Below are 24486 nucleotides of genomic sequence, written 5' to 3' on the forward strand. Positions count from 1 at the left end.
CACACTAGCATGTGCTGGTCAGAGACTAGGAGAAATATTTTACCACAAACAAAAACTGAGGTAGCTACTGTGACTTCCCTTCATATTACCACAGTTTCTAGATATAATCCCTTAATGCCACTACACTTCCTAATCTGACAAAAAATGGGCTACTGGTGACTTGAAAAATGCTTTTCATCCTATTGCAGACTGGCCACGTTTCCTGCCCTGTAGCTGCTGCTGAGACTTAGCTTTGCTGATGCTGCTGGATTTTCCCCTCTGAAGTCAGAATCTCAAAAGAGTAAGCATTTTCAATACTTTTAACAAATATTTGGGGTTTAAATGATTGCAGGTTATAATGAAGTCTGCCTCCTATGCTTCCTAGTCAGCTAGGAATCTTCTTGCCTCTTTAGGGCTTAAAGGTTAGGAAAAGGCACGGTCGCCTAAAGACATCTGATTTGCACAAGTAAATTGCCAGTGGCGCTCTGGTACTATAAATACCAGCCATCGTGGTCTCATGCTAAAGAAACTGTACTTCTAATATAACAGTAACGCCTCCTGAAAGCACTTGCGCTTCTGGTAGCTCACATGTAAGCGTACTTCAGCCACAGCTTCCGACACGCCGTGTTTCCTTGCCCTACTGCTGGTCGTAGTCCTTTCCCGTCCCTCCCGCCTCTTCCCGCGGAGCCGCCGCCGTGTGCCCGGCTGCCCGCCACGGGCTCCGCTGCGGCTGCCACCCTCCCGGCTTCGCCCGCGGCGCGGCGGCAGCGGGACGGGCGGTGCAGCGCCCTGCGCTCCGGCTCCGGAGTGGTCTCGTCCACATGGATGGAAGCACGTGGAAAGCTTTTCGGTTTAACCCGTGTCGCTTTAGAAGGGTAAGAGCAAAAGGGGGGAAAAAAAAAAAAAAAAAAAAAGCCCCTCTTTCAGAAAAGAAGGCTCCATAAACAGAAACAGCAATTTCCTCTGCTGAGAGGAGCCGTGCATCTCGGCAACAGGTCTGGCCACTCGCTGGCTGCCGCTTCTCCTCCTGCCCCCCTGTGCATGCTCCCTCTGCTCAGCATCTTCCCTCTGCTGCAGGATTTCATAGCTAGTGATTTTACTTATTCCCAATTATTTACTCCTCAGTTGTTTACTGACTGTAATTATATGTCTGTAATTTGCTGTTCCAGCCAGCAGCATGGGTTACTGTATGTCAGTAACAGGGCCCCTGACATGTCAGCTTGGCGATCAGGCACTGATGCACCAAAATGACACACAAAGCATTAAATTTTGATGAATAACAAATGCTCCAGCTAAGTCTTATGTTAAACCTTAACTGCAAAATACTGGAATCAACTGATTTTATGAGGGCACTTGATTAAGGCATGAAGCTCTTGAAACAGAAGGAAGAAATTGTATTGGTAGAACCTGACATTCATCCCATTGGAAAGCAGATGGAACTAGTGAGCTCCAAAAATTTTATAAAGTAGGGCTTATTTTTTCTTGTCCATGCCTTTTTACTTTTACTACTTTTTACTCTGAAAACTGATTTGAAGAGGACTGTGCCAAGACAACGACCATTCTGTAGGCTCTTCCTGTCCTTTGCAACTATACCAACTACGCTCAAGATGAAATGCATTTCTTTTGTCTGTAGGAGTTCACTTTCAATGAATTGTGGACACGCTTTCAGGCACAATGAGAACCTTCGTACAAACATCCTGTTGTATCAGTGAAAGTTCCAGACACTATAACCGCAGAAGGTAACTGCAGTCTGAAAGGAAAATCATACTGTGAATGTCTTTGCCTTTGACATAGTTCTGCTGTGAAAGTAATCAAAATAAAGCTGAAAAAACATCCAATCTTAAATGCCTGGACATCAAACTCATTTTTCTGTACTGTAAAGTCAGTCTCCATACCTGAATCTGTCTAGTTTCCGTGAGCATTCAGAGATTGCCGCATGGGTTTTTTTGGAGGGCTTATTTTCTTAATTATTCTCTCCCTCCTATGGATCTTAGATCTCAAACAGACTATCATCTTAATGTGCTAACAAGTGGCAAGTCTGGTGGATGGCTCCCGCTCCCTTCCCAACATTTTCTTACCTCAACAGAACTATTTGTTGAGCCTCCTGCTGCTGTGTGTCTGCTGTATTGTTTGAACTGTTGCAATCCATCCTGCACAGCTTGTACCACTCCATTTCCCCCCTGTGGGAAACAGCCTTCTCTTGGTAGTGAACGGAGCTCCGAAATGCAGGCTTGAATTCGTGCAAAGTTTTCTTTCACTTGCTGCAAAACAGTATTCAATGAAATTGAAAGATTGGAAATGTCAAACTGATAATATGAAATATTTTTCCATAATCATAGAATCATTTAGGTTGGAAAAGACCTTTAAGATCACTGAGTCCAACCATCAACCGTGCCCACCAAACCGTGTCCTGAAGTGCCTTGTCTATGTGCTTTTTAAATACCTCCAGGGATGGTGACTCAACCACTTCCCTAGGGAGCCTGTTCCAATGCCTGACAACCCTTTCAGTAAAGACATTATTCCTAATATCCAACCTAAACCTCCCTTGCCGCAACTTGAGGCCATTTCCTCTTGTCCTATCACCAGACATCTGACAGAAGAGACCAGCACCCACCTCACTACAACCTCTTTTCAGGTAGTTGTACAGTGCGATAAGGTCTCTTCTCAGCCTCCTTTTCTCCAGACTAAACAACCCCAGTTCCCTCAGCCGTTCCTCATAAGACTTGTGCTCCAGGCCCCTCACCAACTTGGTTGCCCTTCTCTGGACATGCTCCAACACCTCAATGTCTTTCCTGTAGTGAGGGGCCCAAAACTGAATACAGTACTTGAGGTGCAGCCTCACCAGTGCCGAATACAGGGGAACGATCACTTCCCTGCTCCTGCTGGCCGCGCTATTTCTGATACAGAAATGTGGAAGGAGGCTTTTGAATTACAGCATCGAGATAAGACTGGGGGCGGGAGCCAAGCTATAAAACAGTAAACAGGGATATGAATCAAAGCCAGCTGATTGTTATGCTGGTAACAACACACATGATCACTCCTCAAGTTCTCAGCTGTCTACCTGTTGCGTGTGGCTAGCCAAAATGTAGTAGTTTGGCATGCCCCCCTCCTCTGGCCCTGCATAACATGGAGGCAGAATATAAATAGGAGCACTGAGGTGGTGTGATATCCTCAGGCCATAGTCACCCCTGCCATATCCGTACTCCTTTACTCATCAAGCTGTGGACTTCAGGAACCTGTGTTCAGGAGGGTTTGGAGTCAGACTATGGCAACAGCTTCAAAAAGGGGTTCCACAAACTCATGGGTAACAGGTCCAGAAGCAGATACCAAGAGGAATAGCCTCAAATGTATCCTCTATCATTCTTAATACAACAGTTGAGGAACTAGGGGAATTCTGTGAGGAGAATGAACTGCAGAAAGTGATTGGGCTGGGGCACGCCCCCAAAATAGCTTTTCCTTTTGAGACTGGGCTGGTGGACCATTGGTCTGACTCAGGAGGGCATTGCTTATGCTCTTATGTTGTTCTTTAGGACATTCACCACAGTAATGATTATCAAAAAAGCAAACTGACAGAAGGTCTGTGGACCCTCCTGCTTCAAAGATGAGCTACCAGAGCAAGTGTTGAAAGGAAAATTTATTCTATAGCTGGTATTTGTAAAAATGTTTTATTCCTTCAGGCAACAGCTACCGCTGTACAATGGCTGCCCCAAGGAAAGCTGGTCTGACTCATTATGGCAAGACGACCACTATAAATGCACAGATTATTAACCCTTTATGCTCCACTATGATGCTTTGTGTCAGTCTCATGGATTGGAGGATACTGGGCCATATTCTCACTGCTTGCTATGGTGATTTAGATTACCTGCAGTCCAGGGCTGCTGAACCCTTATATCACATATGTTGCTCAGCACTTCCTTGAACTTGGTATCACTTTATGGTGGTCACCTAAATCCACAGAAGGCAGTCTGAATATGAACCAGGCTGGCCAGGATCATGGTAGACCCATCTCATACTCTTTCTCCATGCAATATTAGTTGAGGCTACCTGGGATCTATTACCCAGCCATGACCTTTCCTTAGCATAGACATGACAATGCTAGGTAGCACCCAGGATCCAAAGGTGTGTGGAGCATCTCAGCTAGTGTTCACACAGATGTCAGCTCACCTGAGCTTCAACATGAACTCAAAGGACTTGACATACCCATCAGGTAAACTGGCAAATTTTGGCCACAGGAGAGATTATTAGTGAATTCTACCAAATCTGTTTGAAGCGATATAAGACACTGCTACCAGAGGTCACCTTCCTCACAGAAGAGGCAACAGATGAACATATGACTCCTTTGCTTCAGATGCTTGGAGCTCTGACTCACTGAACCACTCCTGAGAAGCCATGGTTTACAGCATGGTCTTTCAGTGTGACCAAGTTATGAACCACGGGGCTCAGAAATGTGTTCACAAACAGCTCCGGTGGTTCTGCAAATAAGGTGGGGAAGAAAGCTGGGATGGCTCAAACCTCGCCTCAGAATGGTGAAGAGAGCAGTCCTAAGGAAAGACACCATATTTTGTACTCCACAGTGCAAAGAGTGTCTGGCCCATTACATCAATTCTGCTGTAAGGTTAGCAATCTTCTATAAATGCACCAAGCAGATGCAGCCAGGAGCCTCTTCAAAGTGCTACAGCAAAATTCCCTGCAGTTCAGATGCCTGCCCTGCAATCCCAGGAGGCAGTTGCAGCTCAGGCAGACATAAACCAGCTGTCTCAGGTCAAGTATTGCTCCTAACTGTGGCAGAACAGGGCTTAGCAAGGGCTGCAGGGCAGCCTGAAGTCCAGTTAAGTACCTGTCCTTTGGAACTGGCACCAGCAGAGTTGCATTTTCTCTTGTATATGCACAGCTACTTTAAATGTTAATTTAGGTGAGTCTACACAAGCTGCAGTTTCAACTCTGGAATGTGCTTGGGACATAAGTTAAACTTCTAAGCACAAATTGTGGTGTTTAACTATTTCTGACTGCACCCCTGTTCTGGGCACTGATACCTAGCCCAGTGCCATAGGCCTTGACATGTCTCTTCACATGTGACCCTGCTCCTCCATTGGACAACTCCAGCAATTCATAACTTCACACTATGTGGCCAGCAAAACATTTTAATCTGCAACACTACATTGCTTCCAGAGAAAAGCTACCAAAATGAGACATCAAAGCTGGCCATGAGCTGCAGTAGGCACTGTGCTCACGGCCCCATCTGGCTCCTTCCACATGTTCTACCCTCACCCACTTCACTTTCTTAATTTGCTAGTCCCTGTAATTAATATCTTTCTCCCTTTTTTCTTTTCAGCCCTTTTTGTCAGGGAGGGTCTGGTAGATGGGGGAGATGGCTGCACATCCCAAGGGAAAACCAGTAGGAACAGGGCCCCTGAGCTGGAGGAGTCCTTACTCAGTCCCACATTAAAATTTTTTGATGCTTTAATGCTCATTTCCCCTCTTGTCACCATCTATTGTCCTCCACGGTTATTTACTTTCTTCCTTTTCTTTGGCATCCCGCTGCCCTTTCCAGGGAAGCTCTTTGGACTTGCTAGAGTTAGGCCAATAGGGGAGACCAGTAGGAAAAGAGACCATAAACAAGTGCTCAGGAAAGACTAAGAAAGGGGTAACCATATATGACACTTCCCCATGTACTCTCCCAATCTCTATTTTGAGCTCTGGGGCTTTCCTGACTTCATATGATTTGTCTAATAAGCAACCTTTAATATAACTCTATCTTGGTTCCTCTTTGAGAATTAAGTTTTTCTCTAGCTAGATCAGAAAGTCAATGTGATAAACAGCATGCCTTGTTGAGACAAAGGGACAAATTCAGGAGTACAGAAAAAGCAATGGAGCCCTAGTATTTCTGAAGAAGGCTGAAACGGAGCAGATGTTTATCAGATAGAGATGTAGAACTGCTCCTGATTCTGGAAGCTGCAGAAGACCAGGTATCATTATCAGTGAAATTAGGTCCATTGAAGAAGATAGTCATCTTGCTATACTTTACTGTTCCTAACAGAGAAAGAACAGTCCTGAAAAACAGCCTTCAGTATAACAGCGGATGTGTAAAATAAAGAGATGGCTCACTAGGCAGAACATCCAAGCAAAGCTGGGGAGAAAGGGAGTGGGGGCTCACACTAGAGTTGTGCCTATCAACTGGGTCTTTGAGTCTGAACTTTGCTGTCTTAGACAAGTCCCAGAGAAACACAATATTATGGCAAAAAAGCTGATGTGATTACCAGTCATGCAAACGGGAGGAGGGGGTATTTTTTAGCTCTCTGTACAGCATTGCTGAGTCCGGTATTGGAATGCAGCATCCAAAGACCAGAGGAGGGAATACATAGAAGGGCTTGGAAGTTATTAAGGGCCTGTAAAAATGCCTTGCAGTTAGACTTATACTTTGTTCTCTTTCATTTACCAGTTAGAAGATTAAGATGGGACCTGCTTATATTTAGAGGAAGAAAGTGTAAAATACAAGCAGGTTCTTCAATCTAGTCAAAAGGGGAAATATATTAACAAATCCCTGGAAGCTAAAGCCAATAAATGCAAATTAGAAACCAGGTGAAAGTTTCACAATGGCAATGATTAAGCACTGGAAGAAATGATCAGCTGAAGTACTTGATTCTCCATCTTGTAATACTTTCAGATCAAAACTAGATGTCTTCCTGGAGGAAGTGCTTTAATGATGTATGGGTACTTTAGTGAAATATAATAGCCTGCAATATGAAGGTAGCCAAACAATGTTCTAAGGGTTTCTCTGTCTTTAAAAACTGTGATTATCAAAATGAGGAATTGTTGTTTAAATAAAAAAGACACCCTATTATGAGCAGAAGACTCATACGATGAGGCAAGTAGAGGGATTGTGTCAAAGTGCAGTTGTGCTCTGGTGACCCATGATTACCAAATGAGATCTGAGGTTGCTGTCAGCCAGCACATGTTGGATCAGTGTCAGGACATACCTAGCGAATACAAGAGCAGGTATTTGGCCCCAGACACTTACAAATTAACTTGGCCATAATGCAAAATCACAGAAAACAGGCCTGGAACCCACTGTGAAACAACTACCTAGTCCATCCTACGGTGACATGCCAAGATGAATTACATGTAAATTATTCCTAGGAAGCAAGAAAAGTGTCTGTTCTTAAAGCCCCTAAGCAGAGTGATCTCACAATATCTCCAGAAAATGTTTCTTTGGTATCCCCTTAGTTATCCTTGTCACATTATCTATAACCTATTCTACAAAATAAACACCACCATTAGCTACGGTCTTCTTGTGGATCACATTTGCTAAATTACTGTTGACCTCTGATTTTTCTTTTCCCAGTTGGCCTCTATCTTTCCTGAGATGTGAAAACTTGACAAAACATTTCAGAATGTTTTCACCATTGCTGAATAAGGTGGAAGGGTTAATACTGTGCGTTTACACTAATGTAGTATAAATGAGAGTGCTCAGTATGACTGTTTATAATAGTATGACTTCATAGATTCTTGTGAACTTTATGATGCTTTGTAATCCCAAACTTTTATTGTAGAGCTGCTAGTCATTCTCCATCTATATTTATTCTGCTGCATATCCCTAGATGAGTGAAATACTTGTTCTTACTGACTTAGATCTATATATTTAAAAGATGTCTAGATGTGGCACTTAGGACATGGTTTAGTGGTGGTGGACTTGGCAGTGTTAGGTTTATGGTTGGACTCGATGATCTTAAGGGTCTTTTCCAACCTAAATGATTCTATGATTTCAGGTATTTCTCAAATTTGGCAAAAATATTTTATATTCTGATCCTTTCCCCTTAAATGTCTGGAACCTCTCCCAAAGTGGTAATATTTGTGTAATCAACAGGTGTACAGACCACTTCACCATCCAAATTATTACAGCTGCAGAGTCGTGTTTCATAATTTTGATAGAGAAGCAGTATAGAGAGTGCAGAAAGTAGCATATGAAAGGAGAGGTGCAACAGATGTTTTAGAAGGGAACAGCACAAAACCTAATTTATGCACATAAGCAACTTCACAGATCAAAGATACGACACTCCTCCTTTTAAATATTCTTTCATAAAATTCACCTCTTCCATGAAGTCTGTGAAACTATGCTCTTTGAGATTCCTTAATTTTTAGATATACATTTGTAGTAAATCATAACTTTATTTACTGAACTGAAACGATGTATTGCATTCAAGTCTGTTAGATCCCAAGAGACATGATTCCACACATACCGTAAAAGGAAGCAGGCACTCCTGCTGGTTCTGCACCACGTAGAGGCTCAGCAGGGGAACACGGCAGGGGCCTGTCAAACTGCATGCCAAACAGAGCATGTTTTCCAGAGCTTCAGAGAGTACAGAGCAAGTGTTGGTCCAGGAAGCTGATGTGACATCCACAATGAGAATCCGTGATGGCTGCTGGCAGTGTACTTTAGCAGCAGGAAATGTTCTCTGCGTTTCTGAGAGTAATTTTCTGGAATTCATGGCTTCCGAACATGGGTATTAGATGTCCAGTTATTCAGCTGCATCTGAACAGGAAAAATTAAGAAATAATAGCAATGAGTGAGACTCTCCCTTTCCCATTCACTTGAAAGCAACCTGAGACATAGCAGACAATAATGAATTAGACCTCTACAGCTTTTTCCAAAGCAATCATTGTCCATACTCTAAGATAAACCCACACGAAGACAATGGAAAATGCATACAGTCAGAAAACAAAATGGTTCAACTAAAGAAAATGCATGGCAGATACACTCTTACAGATGCAACTAGAGCAGTTAAAAATGTTAATAGCATGGCCATGCCTAGCCCATGGATGAGCTGTGTGATATGTCTCATGATCCTTCAGTATGGTTCAGGTGCATAGCATCAATCTCCAGCAGAGAAGTGATCTCCAGCAGCTGGTGGATAGCAAGACTTTGAACTCCTGCTCCTACTTCTGCAATGGCCAAGTGATTATACCCAAACACCCTGAGGAGGACACAGTCCCCCCTCCTTGATACCCAGTGTGAGACAAGTAGCTGTCATATCCAAAAAAGGTGAGCATGATGCAGCAAGAAAATATTGCATATACATAAATTTTACTTCGTGGGTGGTGGAGAACCAACGACCTTTGTCCCTCAGAGTATCTAGCACCTGGGGTTAGCTCTCTGCACTGACAAAAGCCTCAATGAATGCAGCACTAAGGTTGCCCAGCAGTATCTCATACTGTTCAAGAACATGGGAGTGCTGCAAGCCTTAAAAAAATCTGTAATGTCTGAAACTCCAACAGAAAGTATTTTCAGCCAAACACCAGCTTTGATTCCCAGAGCTGGCTGGAGATGCTACGCACGGAGGTGGCTATGCTTCATGTGTCACAGAGCCATGCCAACAGCTCAGTGGTGCTGTCAGCGTTGCAGGCGACAGCTTGCACGAGGAAGGAAAGGAAAGATTAGGGCTTCTCAGCTCCTGGGTCCTGTGTGTGTGGGAAGAGAAGTGGTTCTTGTTGCAGTACCCTGGGAGACCGCAGATCCTTTAGGCACACGAACAGAGTGTGTGGTCAGGACACATTTCTCCCCCACCTCTTTTTGTGTGTTTCCTTTCAAATGTCCACCCTTTCATCCAGCAGCACCACCACATATCTCTGCACGCATAAGGCTCAACTGGTGCTGCTTTGAGAGACTTCCCCACAATCTTTAAGAAAATCTGGCCGTTTCTGTGAAATAGTAAGCAGAGAAGAAGTGAGAAGCAAACAGGAGGAGTGTGCTGTCAGGTCTTGTGTCTTTGCTGTGCCTCACACATACAAAACAGAGGAAACAGCTGAGCCCTGAGCAAACACCTCATAGTTTGGGTCAGAGGTTTAGAGGCAAAGTATTCACATGCACTCATCCTCAGACCTTAAATATGACATTTGTTCCCACTCCGCCATTTCTCTTCAATGCATACATCTTAAGCACAACAGCCAGCATTTTCCTGTTAAAAAATTCTTTTTCTTCCTTCATCGTGAACAAAGATCCTGCCTGAAATCTTCTCTTCATGAAATCTAAACATACCTGCACAAAGCACTCAGTGCTGTTTCTAAGGATATAGAAAATGCTTTAAAAATGTGTCTTGGTCTTGGTAATAACTGTAGTATGTAACCATACAAGTCTACTTATGCCCAGAAAAGTGTTTGTATAATTGCACATACCTTCTCAATATGAACTAGAAAAAATTCTTTCTTCCTACAGCTGTGTAAATCCCTGGCAGGCTTTGTAAAAGTTTGAAGCAACTCTGGATTTACATAGTTGGGCTCTGGTCAGAACCCAGGCCAGTATGCATTCCTATAATTTGTGTGGTATGTTCAGCTGAGACAAATAACTCTTTTATGTTCACTGAGGAGACAAGCTACTGTATTTCCTACAGCCTCCAGCACTTTGGAGTAAGAATTTCTGTAAGTCTTGAAAAGAGCAAGAAATGTATTTCTATTGATTTAAGTATCATCAGAGAAAAACCTCTGTATTTCTAGGATGTTTGTCAGTGAAGGCAAAACAGAGTGATCACAGATAGAATTTCAAAACTGAGGTTAACATTTCAGAACTGGTGAAAATGTTAGATAGACAGATAGATAGATCATGTACATATGTGTAGGTATCTTGCTTTGACTAGTAACCTGATATAATTTCATTGGAAAATGGAAAACTGCCAGGTACCACTTTAATCAGTGTCTCTTCTGGAGCTTTACAATTTACAGGAGAGTTTACTAAATTACTTCACTGAATCTAGGAAAATATTTGTCTGTCTGTATTTTTTGTGATGAGGCTTCATACCACTGAACTCTGCAAGCCCCCAGTGCTTTCCCAAAGAAGGAGAGAAAACCCATCTGGCAGTCAGAAATCTAGAAGAGTTGGGTCTTTGATTTGCATTGGTTTCAGAGAGAAAAATGAGCCTTGATTCTGAAAAAGACATAGTTTTCCTAAATTTGAGTGAATTCTCTCATTCTTGACACTGTACAGGACTATGCTTATTTTAATCTGCTTTAGTAGAATGGAGCCTGCATTAGCTATGCTCTTTATCAACTGAATGAATTTAATTTCTTCATAATTGTGGTGTCATGATCTCTGCTTAGCAATTTTCATATGATTTATACGCAGTTCTCTGTACAGTACTTGACATACTGTGTAAACTGCCTACCTCTCTTACAGACTACGCCAGTTACACTTAGCTGTGATGAGGCTGGATAACTGAAGAATTCTGTATAGTAGTCTAACTGGTTGCTATGGTAAAATCACATCTTCATTTAAGCAGCAAGTGAACTGATGGAGATCCTAGCCTAAGGGACTACACCATAATTCAGTGTGCATGAGTGAAAACCTTTAGTTCTAGCAGCTGATATGACATTAACTTATTGCTCAATAAAACAGAACTTATCAACTGTCAGAACTAGTTGCTAACGGTGATGTACATTTTGCTCAATGCAAGAAGACATACATTTTTCAGAACTAGAAAGACAGGGACAGAAAGAAAACTTTGCCATTTTGAATGACTTGCTAGTGCTGATGACATTCTGCAGTTGCATATTATCCCTATGTGCTTAATTTGTTCCAGTTATACAAACCTATCAAATAATATCAAAGTCTAAAAAAGTGTAAATGAGAGGCAACACCAAAGCCACTGGTTAAAGAATACTAGGGATAGTCTCCATCTTCTTTCTAATATAAGAACCAGCAAAACTTGGATCCATCCTCACTCTAAGTGGGAAGAAAAAACCCACAAAAATGTGAATAATGAGTTTAAGTTAAGAATGCCTTACTGGGTAGCTAAACCCTACAGGCCTACAGCTATGAAGACAACTACTTTGACAGTGGTCTGTTTACAGAGAAGTAGGGAGTAAAACCAAGAAAACCTTGAGATGCGATAATAACACAAGCTATTGGCAAGAAAATGCACACAAAATGGTGAACAAAAGGCACCAACAAACAGTAACAGTCAACAGGTTTAAGCACAGTAAAAACTTATTCTGTAAATTATTAAAGAATAAAAGCTACTCCTTAAACACATCAAGAACAAAAGACAATCTCAAAATAGCATAAATCTGCTATTAGCTTATAAAGATATGATTTTCTTTAATGATGCAGAAAAAGTGTTCAATAACTATTTTGATCTGAATTTAGAAAAAAGCACTGATAACTAATTATTCTCTTTTCCATTAGTGGTTAGAGAGGATATTAACCTGCAGGTGCTAGGACTGTGAGTTTTACATTTCAGAAAGGGGATCTTTGTGCCCGGTAGCTCTTTGAACCATTCCTGTTAACATTTAACCCATCCCAGAGCTGTGCAAGTTCCAGAGTAACTATAATGTTCTTCTCAAAGAGCACGCAAAATGACTCAGATAGCAATAGCCTATATGTCATAAAGTACGTACCAGGCAAATTCATAGGAACAGTGATATAATGCAGTCAATAACAAATTAAAAAATAGTTGCATGATTATGCAAATAAATCTCATTAATCAATACATTTTAGTAGGATTACATATAGGCCTAAGTGGTCGAGACAGGAGTGTCAGCAGAGTATAATTTGCCTCTATGAAGCATTCAATTTAAACACACTTGCTTTTAGTCACCATATCACTATAAAAAGCAATGAATCCCCTCAATTAATAGATTAAGAGCTCGTTAATGGAGAAATTGCAGATATCTATAAATGAGGATTATTCAGTAAAATGTCTCCACTGCAGTTATACAGCAATCTATTTTTTACTTAATTAGGTAGAAACCAGATGATACACAAAAATTTACCTCATAAAATTTACAGAAGACACAAACACTGACATTGCAAAGAAGAATCATTTATAAGGGCTAAACACAGTTGCTTATCAAACTGGGCTTATTCACATACTATACATTTTAATATAGCCAAATGCAATTAACCAAAAGAGCAGCAGAGGTAGTGGAAGATAAGAGCTTATGTCACCCTCAAGTCAGGAAGTCCCCGAGCTGCAAATAGTTGGAGGCAGGGAGAGTGGTCTGCAGTGGCATCACTGCAGACTCACCCTCTTCCTAGACTCTTCCCAGAGCATTTGCTGTGGGCCAGAAGTTCATGGATGAGATGGATCTTGGGTCTTACCCTATGTCACTATTTTCATATATTTACTATTAGGAGTTTCAAACTAGCTGGTTTAAAACCGTGCCATTTTCTGATTAAGCTTCAAGACCCTGGGAAACATGAATATTTGCATGTGGAAAGCAGATCAAGCTGCAGAAATAAGTGGGTTTACTAGAGAAAAAAACAGCAAGCCATGGAGAAGCCTGAGCCGTGAAGTGGCTATGCAGTGTGGATGGCCTCTGGTGTATATCTGTTTGTCTACCTAGCCTAGAAAGGAAGGCATTTATTTAAAAAGGTCAGGATGAACAAAAGAATAAAAGCAAACAAACAAAAAAAGTTAGCATAAAATCAAGCTACTGAAAACAAAATTATTCAAGATCCTATATAACAGAAGATATTACATGTTTTTCTATACACGAGTGCTATAAACAATAATAAATAAGTGGCTTTAGGCTTGTGCTTTTATTGACATAAAATCGCCAAATCTTAATAAGAATAGTCACTTTATCATAGTGTTAAAATCACTCATTATAACATTTATAGTTTTTTTTTTTCTTGAAAGAAGAAGAATTATAACATCATAGGAGTTTAGAAAAAGGCATTTTCTAATTCTGAATCACTAAAAATGATGCAGCAAATTATTGTGAATGCTTATCAACCAGTGTGTTGACAGATAAAGCAAAACAAGGACAAGCTGATGCATAATGCATATGCCCAAGTGCCCCTATAGAACAACCAGCCAACTCATAAAACCCATCAAGAATGCTCTGAGGAAAGCTGTGTTATCATGAGGGACTTCTGTTTGAGTGATGTGCTGGAACTCTCAGAATTAAAACTTTTAGGTATTGTAATATCTTTTTGATGAGATTATATGTATGATTAATGAAGCCTCATAGGGCATATACTCTATCCTGCCTGGCATCTTGATTAAGAAACTAGAATGATATGAAGTCAACACACACATTAAACAGATAAAAACCTGCATAATTCATAAGCCTCAATACATAACCGTAGACAGGCAATCATCACTGAGGGTGCTTTAGTAAGCGTGCATGAAATCATGAGATACATGCACATATCAGAGCAGATTAGAATTGTCCTCCATAGTAATGCCTTACAGACAGACGGGTTCACTTTTATTTTCTTTCTCCTACTCCCTGACACAGGGCATCTTGAATCCTTTTCAATGCAATGAAACAGGATGAAGCAAGAGGGGACTGTTATCTCCCTCCCATCACACCTTGAAATATGCTTTAACCTGATGATCAGGGCACTTTTCTGAGAGGTAGGCTATCTTATGTGAACTCTTCACCCTAAGAACAGCATTGAAGCCATACCTCACACATTCTGAATGTCTTTTCTAGCCATTAATCCAGCGTACGAAACAATTAGTGGCAATAACCACGTCAGCTTCAGCAGAGGAGTGATCTCTTCTGGTTTTTTGAATGCAGCAACTTAGTTAATGGCACCAGGAGAGAACTCTGGTATGTGCATCTGCAGTGGAAGCAGCTGCCTCACCGTAACCCAGACCTGAGCATTTACATGCCAGAGGGCAGGGTTTAAGATACCGCTTTCCTTTCTCCACTTCCACTTGGCCAGCTGAGGTAATTCCTTTCTCAGGGTTAGACCCAGAAATCTAACACCGTGGTCTGGGTTCTGCTTTGGTTCTGCGCAGGATCTTCCCAACCGTGACTGAATAGGGCTTGCACCTGAACGACCAAAAGCAATGCTGAAATCACAAACATCAGACCAAAGCCGCCAGTCTTCTCTTTCTCCATCAACACCAAATTCTGCTGGACTGTGGACAGCAAGAGGCTGAATCAGACAGAACTGCTGTGGTGAGGGTTTTGGGAAGAAGGTTTGGAACAGCTGCTCCTCTCAAATCTGCCCTGTGGGGAGGCATTAGCTGGTACAGGAGAGCAGGAAGACATCCTCACAGATCCCAAGGCCTGCATCCTCAGGAGAAGTACACACCAGCCTGTGGTGCAGATGGATTCCTCAGACGCTACAGCCTCCCTTCCTATGCAGCTCCCCCACAAGCTGCACTGTAACACAGAAGTGCTAGTAGGAGTTAAAGTTGCTTCACAGCAAAACTCATGACCAGATTTACAAAGGAAATCCGCAGTTTGGCAGGGGACAATGCTGTGGAGAGCAGCCAGTCCCCTGCTCCAATCTCTCCCTCTTCAAACCACTTTCCTCTAACAAATAAAAATTGGTGCAAGAAACAACAGAAAAACAACGGGGCTTCTGTCAGCTCCTGGGCAGAATAATGTAGCAGGGGGCTGCGTCTCCCTACTCTTCCTCCTTCCTACCTTCAAAGCACTTGACACTCTTTTGAAGGTTGCACATAATGCTGATGGCCAGTTGCAATTTATCTCAAGTGATATGTTTTCAGGTTATGCTAGAAGCAATCTCATGATAGGATGTGTAAGACATTAATGTCATGCTGTATTAGGAATACAGGATTGGTCAATGAAACTTGCCGTAATATCACAGTTAGTGTGTCATGCAGTTTCCTTGTTAACTGGTCAAGACTTACTTTTAAAGTAGTTAGGGCTTCCTGTCCCACAGGAAATACGGTCATCGTTGTCGTCTTCTATTGTCTTTCTGTCTTCTATTGACAGACTGTTCCTAAACCTCAGTGCTCTAGTGATGAGAAACCTTCCAGTAATTTCCATCCAAAACGTGTGGTGTCTGGCCATTTTATACCATTGTTCTTGTGCCAGCATTTTCCTTTCCTTCCATAACTTTTCTCCTGCCTCATTATTTACACCTTTTACATATTTCTAGACAAAAATCATATCCCTGCTCAGCTTGTCCTTGCCTTTTTTTGATGGCTTTCAATTTTCCTAAGGTGTAGCTTAGGATTTTTCAAGCCTGGAAGCTGTCCTTGAGAGGTTTTATAAAAGAATAAACAAATTTTACTGGACACAAGTGGCAGAAAACACCATTTATGTGTTAATGATGTGTTAATAACAATTCTTGTTAATCAAGAATAAAATCCCTAGAATACTAATGTATGCCCGCTGCTTACAAACACAGTTCTGTGTGTTTAGATGACGTGCTACAGCCCAAACTCCTTGTATCCTGGATGTCACCTCTGAGTCTCTAAATTTTCAGACTCACTGTAACATTCTCATAGGTTCATATTTCCTGTACTATTTTTTCAAAAGCTTTAGAAAGCAATACTACCTCACTCATGAGCCCTGTGACCGGATACTCAAAATAAGGGAATACAGCACACAGCAGCCTGCTGCACTTGTCCTCTGGCCCACAAGATGGACACAGTAAAATCTGCACATTTTAACTGCATGTCCCACCTGCAGTGGAAATGCCAAGGCAGCTGTGGCAGTTGAGGTCTCTAAATTAGGCAACCTCCCCCGCTGCAAGCCACGTCTGTTCTGCTGCAATGCTGTGGTAACAGCAGAGCCTCTCTGCTCTGCCCATGGTGGGTGCCCACTGGAGAAGGCCATGTGGTTAACACGGCAGGTTTAACATGGCAGGTTTCACAGCAGATGAAATCGGTGAAACGCTGCCGGTGCCATTCCTCCTCCAGAATAGAATCGTAGAATCATTTAGGTTGGAAAAGATCAAGTCCAACCGTTAACCTAACGCTACCAAGTCCACTGCGGAACCGTGTCCCTAAGCGCCATGTCTACAAACGTGGGGAGGAGGGTCAGGAGGAAGCTTCTCCCCATCCATGGGGACCCTGCCCCCAGGGGATGTGCCTGTGGCAGCCACGTTGAGCTGGGCAGGGCCCTGCTGTAGGGGATGTACCAGCTGTAGCCACGCCGGGCTCGGCCAACTGCCTACCGAAGCACCCAGTCTGGGCCCGTGAGGGGCCTCCGCGGTCAGCCATGCTGGGCCTGTGACGCAAGGGGAGCCCTGCACGGGCAGGTGGCGGCCGGCGCTGCGGTTACCTGCACAGCAGCGGTCCTGGCAGCCGTGCCCAGAAGCAGCGCAGCAGTCCCGGCGGACGGGTGGCTCTGGCTGTCCCTGCTGAGGGCTGCCTCCGGCAGGGCGGCAGCCTGGGCAGCGGTGCCGGGCCGGCCGGACCCTCCTCCCTCCGGCCAGGGCCGTGTCGCACACCCTCACCTGCGCACACAGGTATGCGTGAGGTGTGCGTGGGCACGCGTGCTCGCGGGCACGCCTGGATGTGCCCACGCAGCCACAGGCAGGCATAGGCACGTACAGGCTGGCATGCGCGCCTGTAGGTGCACACGGGCAGGCAGCAGGAACCCGTGAGGCTGAATAGGGAGAAGGACTGACAGTCACTTCTGCGTCAAAGGCGCTGCGTTTTTTGTCTGTGCTCTTGCCTGCTCATCTATTAGGAAATGGATGTTTAAAGGAAAACCTGCATTTTTCAGAAGGGATTTTAGTCTAGGAATACATGCTGGAGATCTCAGGCTAAAATCAGTGAAGATCCTTGCCGTTTCAGAACATTATATACTAATTTATAAATGAAATATGCCAGTTAAATAATAAACTTAATAAAACTATAAACTAAGCTAAAATAAATGTGCATTGAATCTCTATTACACTCTGATACCTCATCAGACGTTTCTGATCAGATGCTACAACAATCTCTTATCTCCTGCGTCTTTATCATTCATTTGAACAGATGTTTCTAGTCATTGTGGATGAAGATTATAGATAACACAATAACCAGAGCAGTAAATAATAATAAATACAGATCATCTGGAATAGAAATGTGTAGGTCTTATTTGCAGGTTGCAGCACATTTGTGGGAAACAAGAAGAGAATGTGGATCGTGGTGAAAATTATAGAACATCTTAGAGTGACATAATTGTTAAGAGAGGCAGCACTATCCTCTTACATAGTTAAGGAGATTTCAGATTAGAAGTGCAGAAGTGCATTGTCTCTGTATCCTAGTGGAGAGGATTCTTTAATCTATCAGACTGAAGAACAGCAAAACCAATGACTGGAAGCTGAAGCTAGAAAATTATTTAACTTTTAGAATGTTTTCTCAGGGAAGCATGGCTGGAGTCTCTGAATCTTTATTAGTAGTAGTAGTAATAGTGTGTCTATATTATATATATTATACAGTCATCTAGCAGGACTTAATGGCACTGAACACTTCAAACATGGAACAAAAAACCGAGAGACTACAGAAAGCCAGGAGTATACAAGTGATTAACATTGCAGAAAACACTGTTTTGCATTGTGTAAGTCCACTGTGAAGCCATTTTTAGAGAATTCATGCCCTTCTGATGCTGCCATCTTGAAAAGGATAAAGTACGGTTAGAAAAAGTCAGGGAAAAACAATGGTTATGAAGTACAAGTCAGAGTTTCTGAATAATGAGAGATTAAATAGATTCTGATTCCTTAGCTTCTGAAAGAAATGGCTTCTCAAAGACATGGGGATAGGTGATGGCACCATTTAAGGTTGTGAATGGTGTTGAGAAAGCAAACAGAAATGCTTATTCGTATTCCCCTTAACAAAAGAGGTAGGAGACATTGAATAAAATGATCTGGGCAGCATTTTAAAACAAAGAAATAAAGCATTTTCTCATACAGGGCAAAATTAGAGTTCATAGGCAGAGGATGGTGTAGAGGCCAAAAACTTGAATGAATTCCAAATGGTTTTGGAATTACTTCATGAAATGAGACTCCGTCAGTGGCTGTTAAACTGAAAGACGCAGATAAAACCTTTGTCCTAGAAAAGTTCCTAATCTGGAGAGGTTTCAGTGGAGTTATCACCTGTATGTGCTCAGTTCTTACATTCCTGCTGTCAGCATCTCCTCCCAACTACTGCCGGAAGCACCATACTGGGCAGACAGGGCCGTAATCTGACCCAGCTCCCCCAAGATAATTCATGATGATAAGCAATAGGCTCAGAGTATTATTTGCCAATTCTTATCAAGATTCTTAAGACATGGGATGAATATAATTTATAACATGCAAGGAGTTATAAAAAAAATACAACCGCTTTCAGGGGGCTAGTGGTTTTGTTTTGGGGATAGTGAGAGCAAAAGCACAGCATGAGGGAAAAAAAAAAAAAGGCAACAAAACCCCAAACCCAAAGACTGTCCATAGAGATTATATTTTAAGGCTTATTAGACTTAGAAGCTGAATGTATGACACTGAATGAGAAAAGGGCAATAGGTAGAGGATGTGCCAGGTCTCCAGGTGTACTGTAGAAGCTAAGTCTAGTAGAAGGATGGGGATATGCCCCCTCTGGTCTTCAAGCATATAAGGAGATGATGCAAAGAGGAGGAGAATAAACCCCATTTTTCCCAGTGAACAGGGCAAGTCACAGTGATGTTTGGATAAAAGCTTTGTAATAATGAAACACTGCAAATGTATTACCTGAGGACACTATGGCATCTCTCTCATTGGAGGTCAGAGAAGTGGTAGTGTTATTTAACACAAGTAAGAAAGGACTTATTTGGAGAAGTTGGGAGTGAGGAAATAGAAAGCTTGGTTTTAGATGTAAGGCACTCAAATCAGTATCAAAGAGGAAATGTTAGGGCCTGAGAATTTGGTTTCAGCCAACCTGAAGTAGTTTGGTTCATCTGTGAGTCATCAGCATTGATTTACTTTAGTCCACTGAATCTGTTTGCATATGAGATCACACAGAGATCATGGAAAAATCAAAAAGAGAATTGAGGCCCGAGACCCATGGAGATGCATCACATGAAGGAAGAAGATCATTTCTGCAAAGAGATACCCAGAAAGGCATATGGAAAAGGAGCAATTACATAGGAATTGATGATTCAGCCAGGAAATGCAAGGTCAGATAATATGTCAAGGACGATGAAATGTGTCCAGTCTGTGTAAGAAGGATAAAGATGGAGCAGTGCTGTGAGCTTTAGCTAAGAAGAGACTTGGGTGAGAGCAATGACAGAAGCTGGAGCAGAAAAAGAACCTCAAGTAACAACAGCAAAAAGTGCATGCATTGAAAAGCAATGAAAGAAATGGTGCGATAACTGCAGAGGTAGGTGGAGTGATGATAGCTTGGGGGATGGAATAGATTTAATTGAAGCTATGACAGGTACAGAGAAGATCTACTAAGGAAATGGAAAATATGACAACAGATGAGCTCAGTTCATTTAGCCGGCAAAACAAAATGTGTGAGATGCCATGATTGTTGTTATAGCCATTTCAATGGTCAAACAATGAAAAGAGCTATTAAAAATAGAGGACAATGATGGATAACAAAAATTAAGTATAAACTATCTGTGAATAAAATTTGAGTTAATGATGGTTGTTAAATACCCAAGTACCTCAGTTCCTTTGTGGCTTCTGTGACAGTTGTTTGGCTATGTGATGGAAGCTCATCTATACACCCACAAAGGAGGAGAGAGACACAGTGACAGGCAGAAGAGCCCAAATAATGCCCTGTCCTGGCTACTGCCCTCAGCCCATCAAAGGCCCATTTTCCCCAAGCCTAAAGGAGCACAGGGGCACAGTGTCAGACCAGGAAACCAAATTAGGGGCTTGGAGGAAGGGACCCCTCTGGGGGCCACTGCCTGGGCTGTCCCCAGAGAGCCCTTGTCCAGGTGTGAAACCCGTGAAGATGAGTCAAACCTGGAGCACTTTTCCGACTGAGGGGGGGTCGCTGCCTAGGGGTGTGGGACACATTATGGATGCAGGGGAAGAGCAGCTTGAGATTGCACAAGGCTTATTACAGGATGTCCAGGGGAGGAACCAAGAGTGGGCAAAGGGATGGAGCTAGGTGATTTGGGAAGGAACAAGTGTGGGAAAACAGAGGGGTAAGGGGATAAAAAGAGCCGGTCCCGTGTAAACAGTTCGCTGGTCAGTATGCTTGCCTGGCCAGGCCCTGCCCTGATCACCACAGTCTGTCCCATCTGCTTCTTCAATTCCCCCCCCAGCTCTGTCCTGGGTGAGGGCTCTCTTCTCTGTGCACGTGTGTGAGGAGCCACACCACAGGTTGGAGGCCCCTGTGTCTGTGGTGCAGTGGCTGGAGCAAGTGCGAGTGAGCATGTGATCGTTAGCAAAGGTCAAAATGGACCAGCTGGTGAATAGGTGAAATGGCCTGGGAGCAAGGGGTTCTCTAAGGGTGAGACCACAGGAGGAGCTGGCTATCGGAGGGACGAGGGGAGTCCTGGCCGGGGGGGGGGTGTGTGTACATGATGATCTGTCCCAGCAACTGGAGTGGGGCCGCAGCCCTGGGGACTTGTATGTCCAGATGCCAGCAACTGGGGAGACTGGGATCCAGGAGCAGCTACTGGGCAGACTGAGTGTCTGAGCCCAGGTGCTGGAGGGATCCACATGGTACATATGGAGATAGATATGTGTGTATATATCTATCTGTACCTGTATCTTTGTCTAGAACTCTATCTATATCTATAGCTATACCTGTCTATATATTCCTGTTAGTGTAGAAGATCATAATACATAAAAGGGTAGCGCAGAAATTATTGTGTGGATCATGGTAGTGCTATGGGCTGTAGGCAACAGTAATAGATTTGAATAGACTTGAATATCTATTTTACACTGAATACATTAGGTTAGCAGTCCATTCCACTGCCATGAAGCAACTCTCTATCCCTGTTCAAGGCCTGTGTGGGAACTTGCAGGCCCAGGGAAACTTCCTTTGACTCTTCCACTAGCATCGTCATAAAGGCTTTCCTTTCCATAGCTTTGGGTGTCATTCTCCTTGTATTAGTTTTGTGTACTTGGGCAAAGTAACAGGTTTTCCTGATGTTTCATGTTAAATCCACATTTGTTAAATGAAATGTGTTTTTTCCTTACCAGGATTATAGGCACACTGCTCTGCCTGCTCTGATACAGTCTATACAATCACCTTTACCCTCTGTATGTCTCAGAAAATATTTGCCTTCTCTTCTCCCTCTCCCTCTTTTTCCCTTTGCCTCTCCTCCCCTTCTCCCCACCTTTTCTCCCCTCTTCTACCCTTTCTAATGTGATAATAAGAAAGTCACAGCTTGTGTTCAAATACCAAACAAAGGACTCTGTTAGAATAAGGAATATACCCAGTAATAGGTATATAGCTTTCCTGTCTACTTTACTATGGAGCTGTTACTTCCCTCTCTTCTGTCAGTTTTTTAATCTTGTTTTTTCTCTGCAGAATTATAGCTACCAGTGACCAGCCCATTGTTACCCAACAGAATGGAGACATGGCAATCCAAGCATCAGTTTTATTACATGGGGAAAGGCGCCTTGCCAGGGTTGATAAGTCAAACTGCTTCTCCCATCAGAGTTCGCTGGAGTGTGTACAAGCAGGGAAGCCAAGCTTCAAAGGGGTGGCAGGGCAAACCAGCAGCTTTGCTAGAGTCTTTCCCATACCATTTGTGTTTTTCGTATGTTATTCCATGCTGTCATGGCATCTTTCTCTGTACTTACACTGCTCACTCTGTGAGGCATGGATTGGGGAGGCAAGCACTACATGTTTGTTTCTTTTACAAGCTTCATGAAATTTTGGCAGGGAAGCCATCCATTAGTCTCTTGCTGGTCACGACCCCTGCCAGTGAGGATTGGTGTGCAAAGGGCTCCCTGTTCATCCTCCCAGGGTGCTTTCTGCAGTGCAGGAGGGATGTAGTTACTTGGCTCCAAAGGGGTCCCCTTATGTCTCTCCAGAGGGGTACAGCTTTTCCCCTGACCTGGGACCTTGAATGTGCATTTAGGCACTGCAATGAAAGCAAAAGCAGGAATGAAACCCTCTGCCTGATCTCTGCTCTTTTGATTTCTTTTTAAGGTACACCTTCCACTCCTGAGTTATTAATATTTTTTGAAATTTGTTTGGGTTTTTTTCACATTCACCCTCAAGTTTGCCATATGTTAATCAGTGCCTAATGCTGCTGTTCTTCAGGGTTTGGATGCCTTAAATGCATCTAAAGGGTAGGAAAAATAACAAGTAATTATTAACTGTTCAGTGTTGGTAATAGCTGCATACTCCTGCATTTACCCCGTTATTTTTCCTTTCAAATACTGGAAATTCAGAGACTATTAAAATGGAATCACCTCCAGGACGGTGTTTTCTTGGTTTTCTTTCAAACCAAAAATACCTGAAGTCAGTAATAGTACAAACTCTTCAAATGCATTTATTCATGACTGGTGAAAATACTGTACAATACCCAAGAAACACAGCAGGGGAAGGCAATGTATTAATACTTGTATAGAAGATAAACCTGTTATACATAACGTAGAAACCTCTTTCCCCTTTTCATGGCACAGGCATGGGACTTAACTTAGGTTCGCAGTTGATTTGAAAAATCCAGACAACCAAAGCAGTCAAGGCTTTCTCTCCACCATGGACCAGATTCAAGACCAATTCTGTGTTCTGGGTGCCCATACATACCTTAACATGCTGTGCTATATCCAGCATTCTGTCTCTTTTTCCCTCTCACTTTCTGTCCAGTGTCCTGTCTCTCTCGTTCCTCTCTCGTTCTGTCCTGCTCCCCATCCCTATCCCATTCCCCATCACTATTTTGGTCTCTCTTGTTTTCTATTTTTTTTTCTTTTTAAAAAGTTCCCTGTGCCTGTTCTTTCACTCCCCCATTCCTCCATCCTGTGCCATGTCCCATTTTTGAGGCCATGGAAGTGACATCAGGAGTGTGACAGGTTGTCAGAAGCAGGTCCTCCAGCCCATTGTTTTTACCTTCTCCATCTTTGTCCCAATCTGCACCTCTCTATATGTTACTCAATCCCTCTTCGCTATTCTGTGGCTTACTTCTTCTCTCTCCATGTATCCCACTCCCTGTCCCCATCTTTATCCTTCTTTCCTTCTTCCTCTCCTTTTTCTCTGTCTGTCCTTTTGTCCTGCACCCTAACCCTATTTCTTCCTCCATCTAATTGTCCTTTCCACTGTACCTGTCTCTGCTCCTTAGTCCTTCTCCCTTGTCTTACTTTTCTCTTTATAATCCTCTGTCCTACTCCCCATCCCTCTTTCTCCTTCTCTCACCCCTGCTCCCTGCCCCCGTCTTTCTCTCTCACCCCACCCTCCACCCTGCCGGTCATTACCTTTCTGTTCTCGTCTCCCTCTTTCTCTCTCTGTCCTTCTCATCTCTCTACCACTGTCCTGCTCACTGCCCCTCTTTTTCTCATTCTGTCCCAGCGTCCTGCTCCCTGCCCCTCTTTCCCTCTGTTGCTCTGTCCTTCTCCCTGCCCCAATTTGTCCTGCTCCCTGTCCCATCGTTTCTCACTGTATCCCTCTGTCCTGCTCCCTGCCCCGTTCTATTTAATCCCTCTCTGTTGTGCTGCCCATCCCAGTTTTTTTTCTCCATCCTGCTCCCTGCCCTGCTCTTTATCTGCCCCGCTCCCTCTCCCTCTTTCTGCCTCTCTTCCTCGGTCCCTGCTGCTTCAGTCCCTGCTGCTTCTTTCTCCGTCTCTGTCCTACTCCCTTTTGTCTTCCCTCTTGCCGTGCCTCTGTCATTTTTCCTGTACCTGTCTTTCTCTCCATGTCCCATTACCTGCCTCGTGCTTTCTCGCTACACCCT

At 43.2% G+C, this 24486-nt stretch overlaps 1 protein-coding gene across 3 annotated transcripts in view; it reads right to left on the minus strand.

Annotated features, from left to right (window-relative positions):
* The window catches only part of M1AP (meiosis 1 associated protein), a 32030-nt gene extending 14958 nt beyond the window's left edge, over positions 1 to 17072 (minus strand). For 2 of the 3 annotated variants that reach the window (XM_052780998.1, XM_052781000.1), the window contains exons 1-3: positions 16966 to 17072; positions 8217 to 8509; positions 2058 to 2240 (exon numbers count right to left, since the gene is read on the minus strand). In XM_052780998.1, coding sequence (XP_052636958.1) covers positions 2058 to 2240; positions 8217 to 8465 — 432 coding nt within the window. In that variant the 5' untranslated portion in view covers positions 8466 to 8509; positions 16966 to 17072. Of the gene's footprint in view, positions 1 to 2057; positions 2241 to 8216; positions 8510 to 15584; positions 16492 to 16965 lie in introns of those variants that run through there. The other variant, XM_052780999.1, reaches the window with a different exon arrangement.
* Between the last annotated feature and the right edge of the window lie 7414 nt (positions 17073 to 24486).

This window comes from Harpia harpyja, chromosome 2 (assembly GCF_026419915.1).
Source record: "Harpia harpyja isolate bHarHar1 chromosome 2, bHarHar1 primary haplotype, whole genome shotgun sequence".
Lineage (NCBI taxonomy): Eukaryota > Metazoa > Chordata > Aves > Accipitriformes > Accipitridae > Harpia > Harpia harpyja.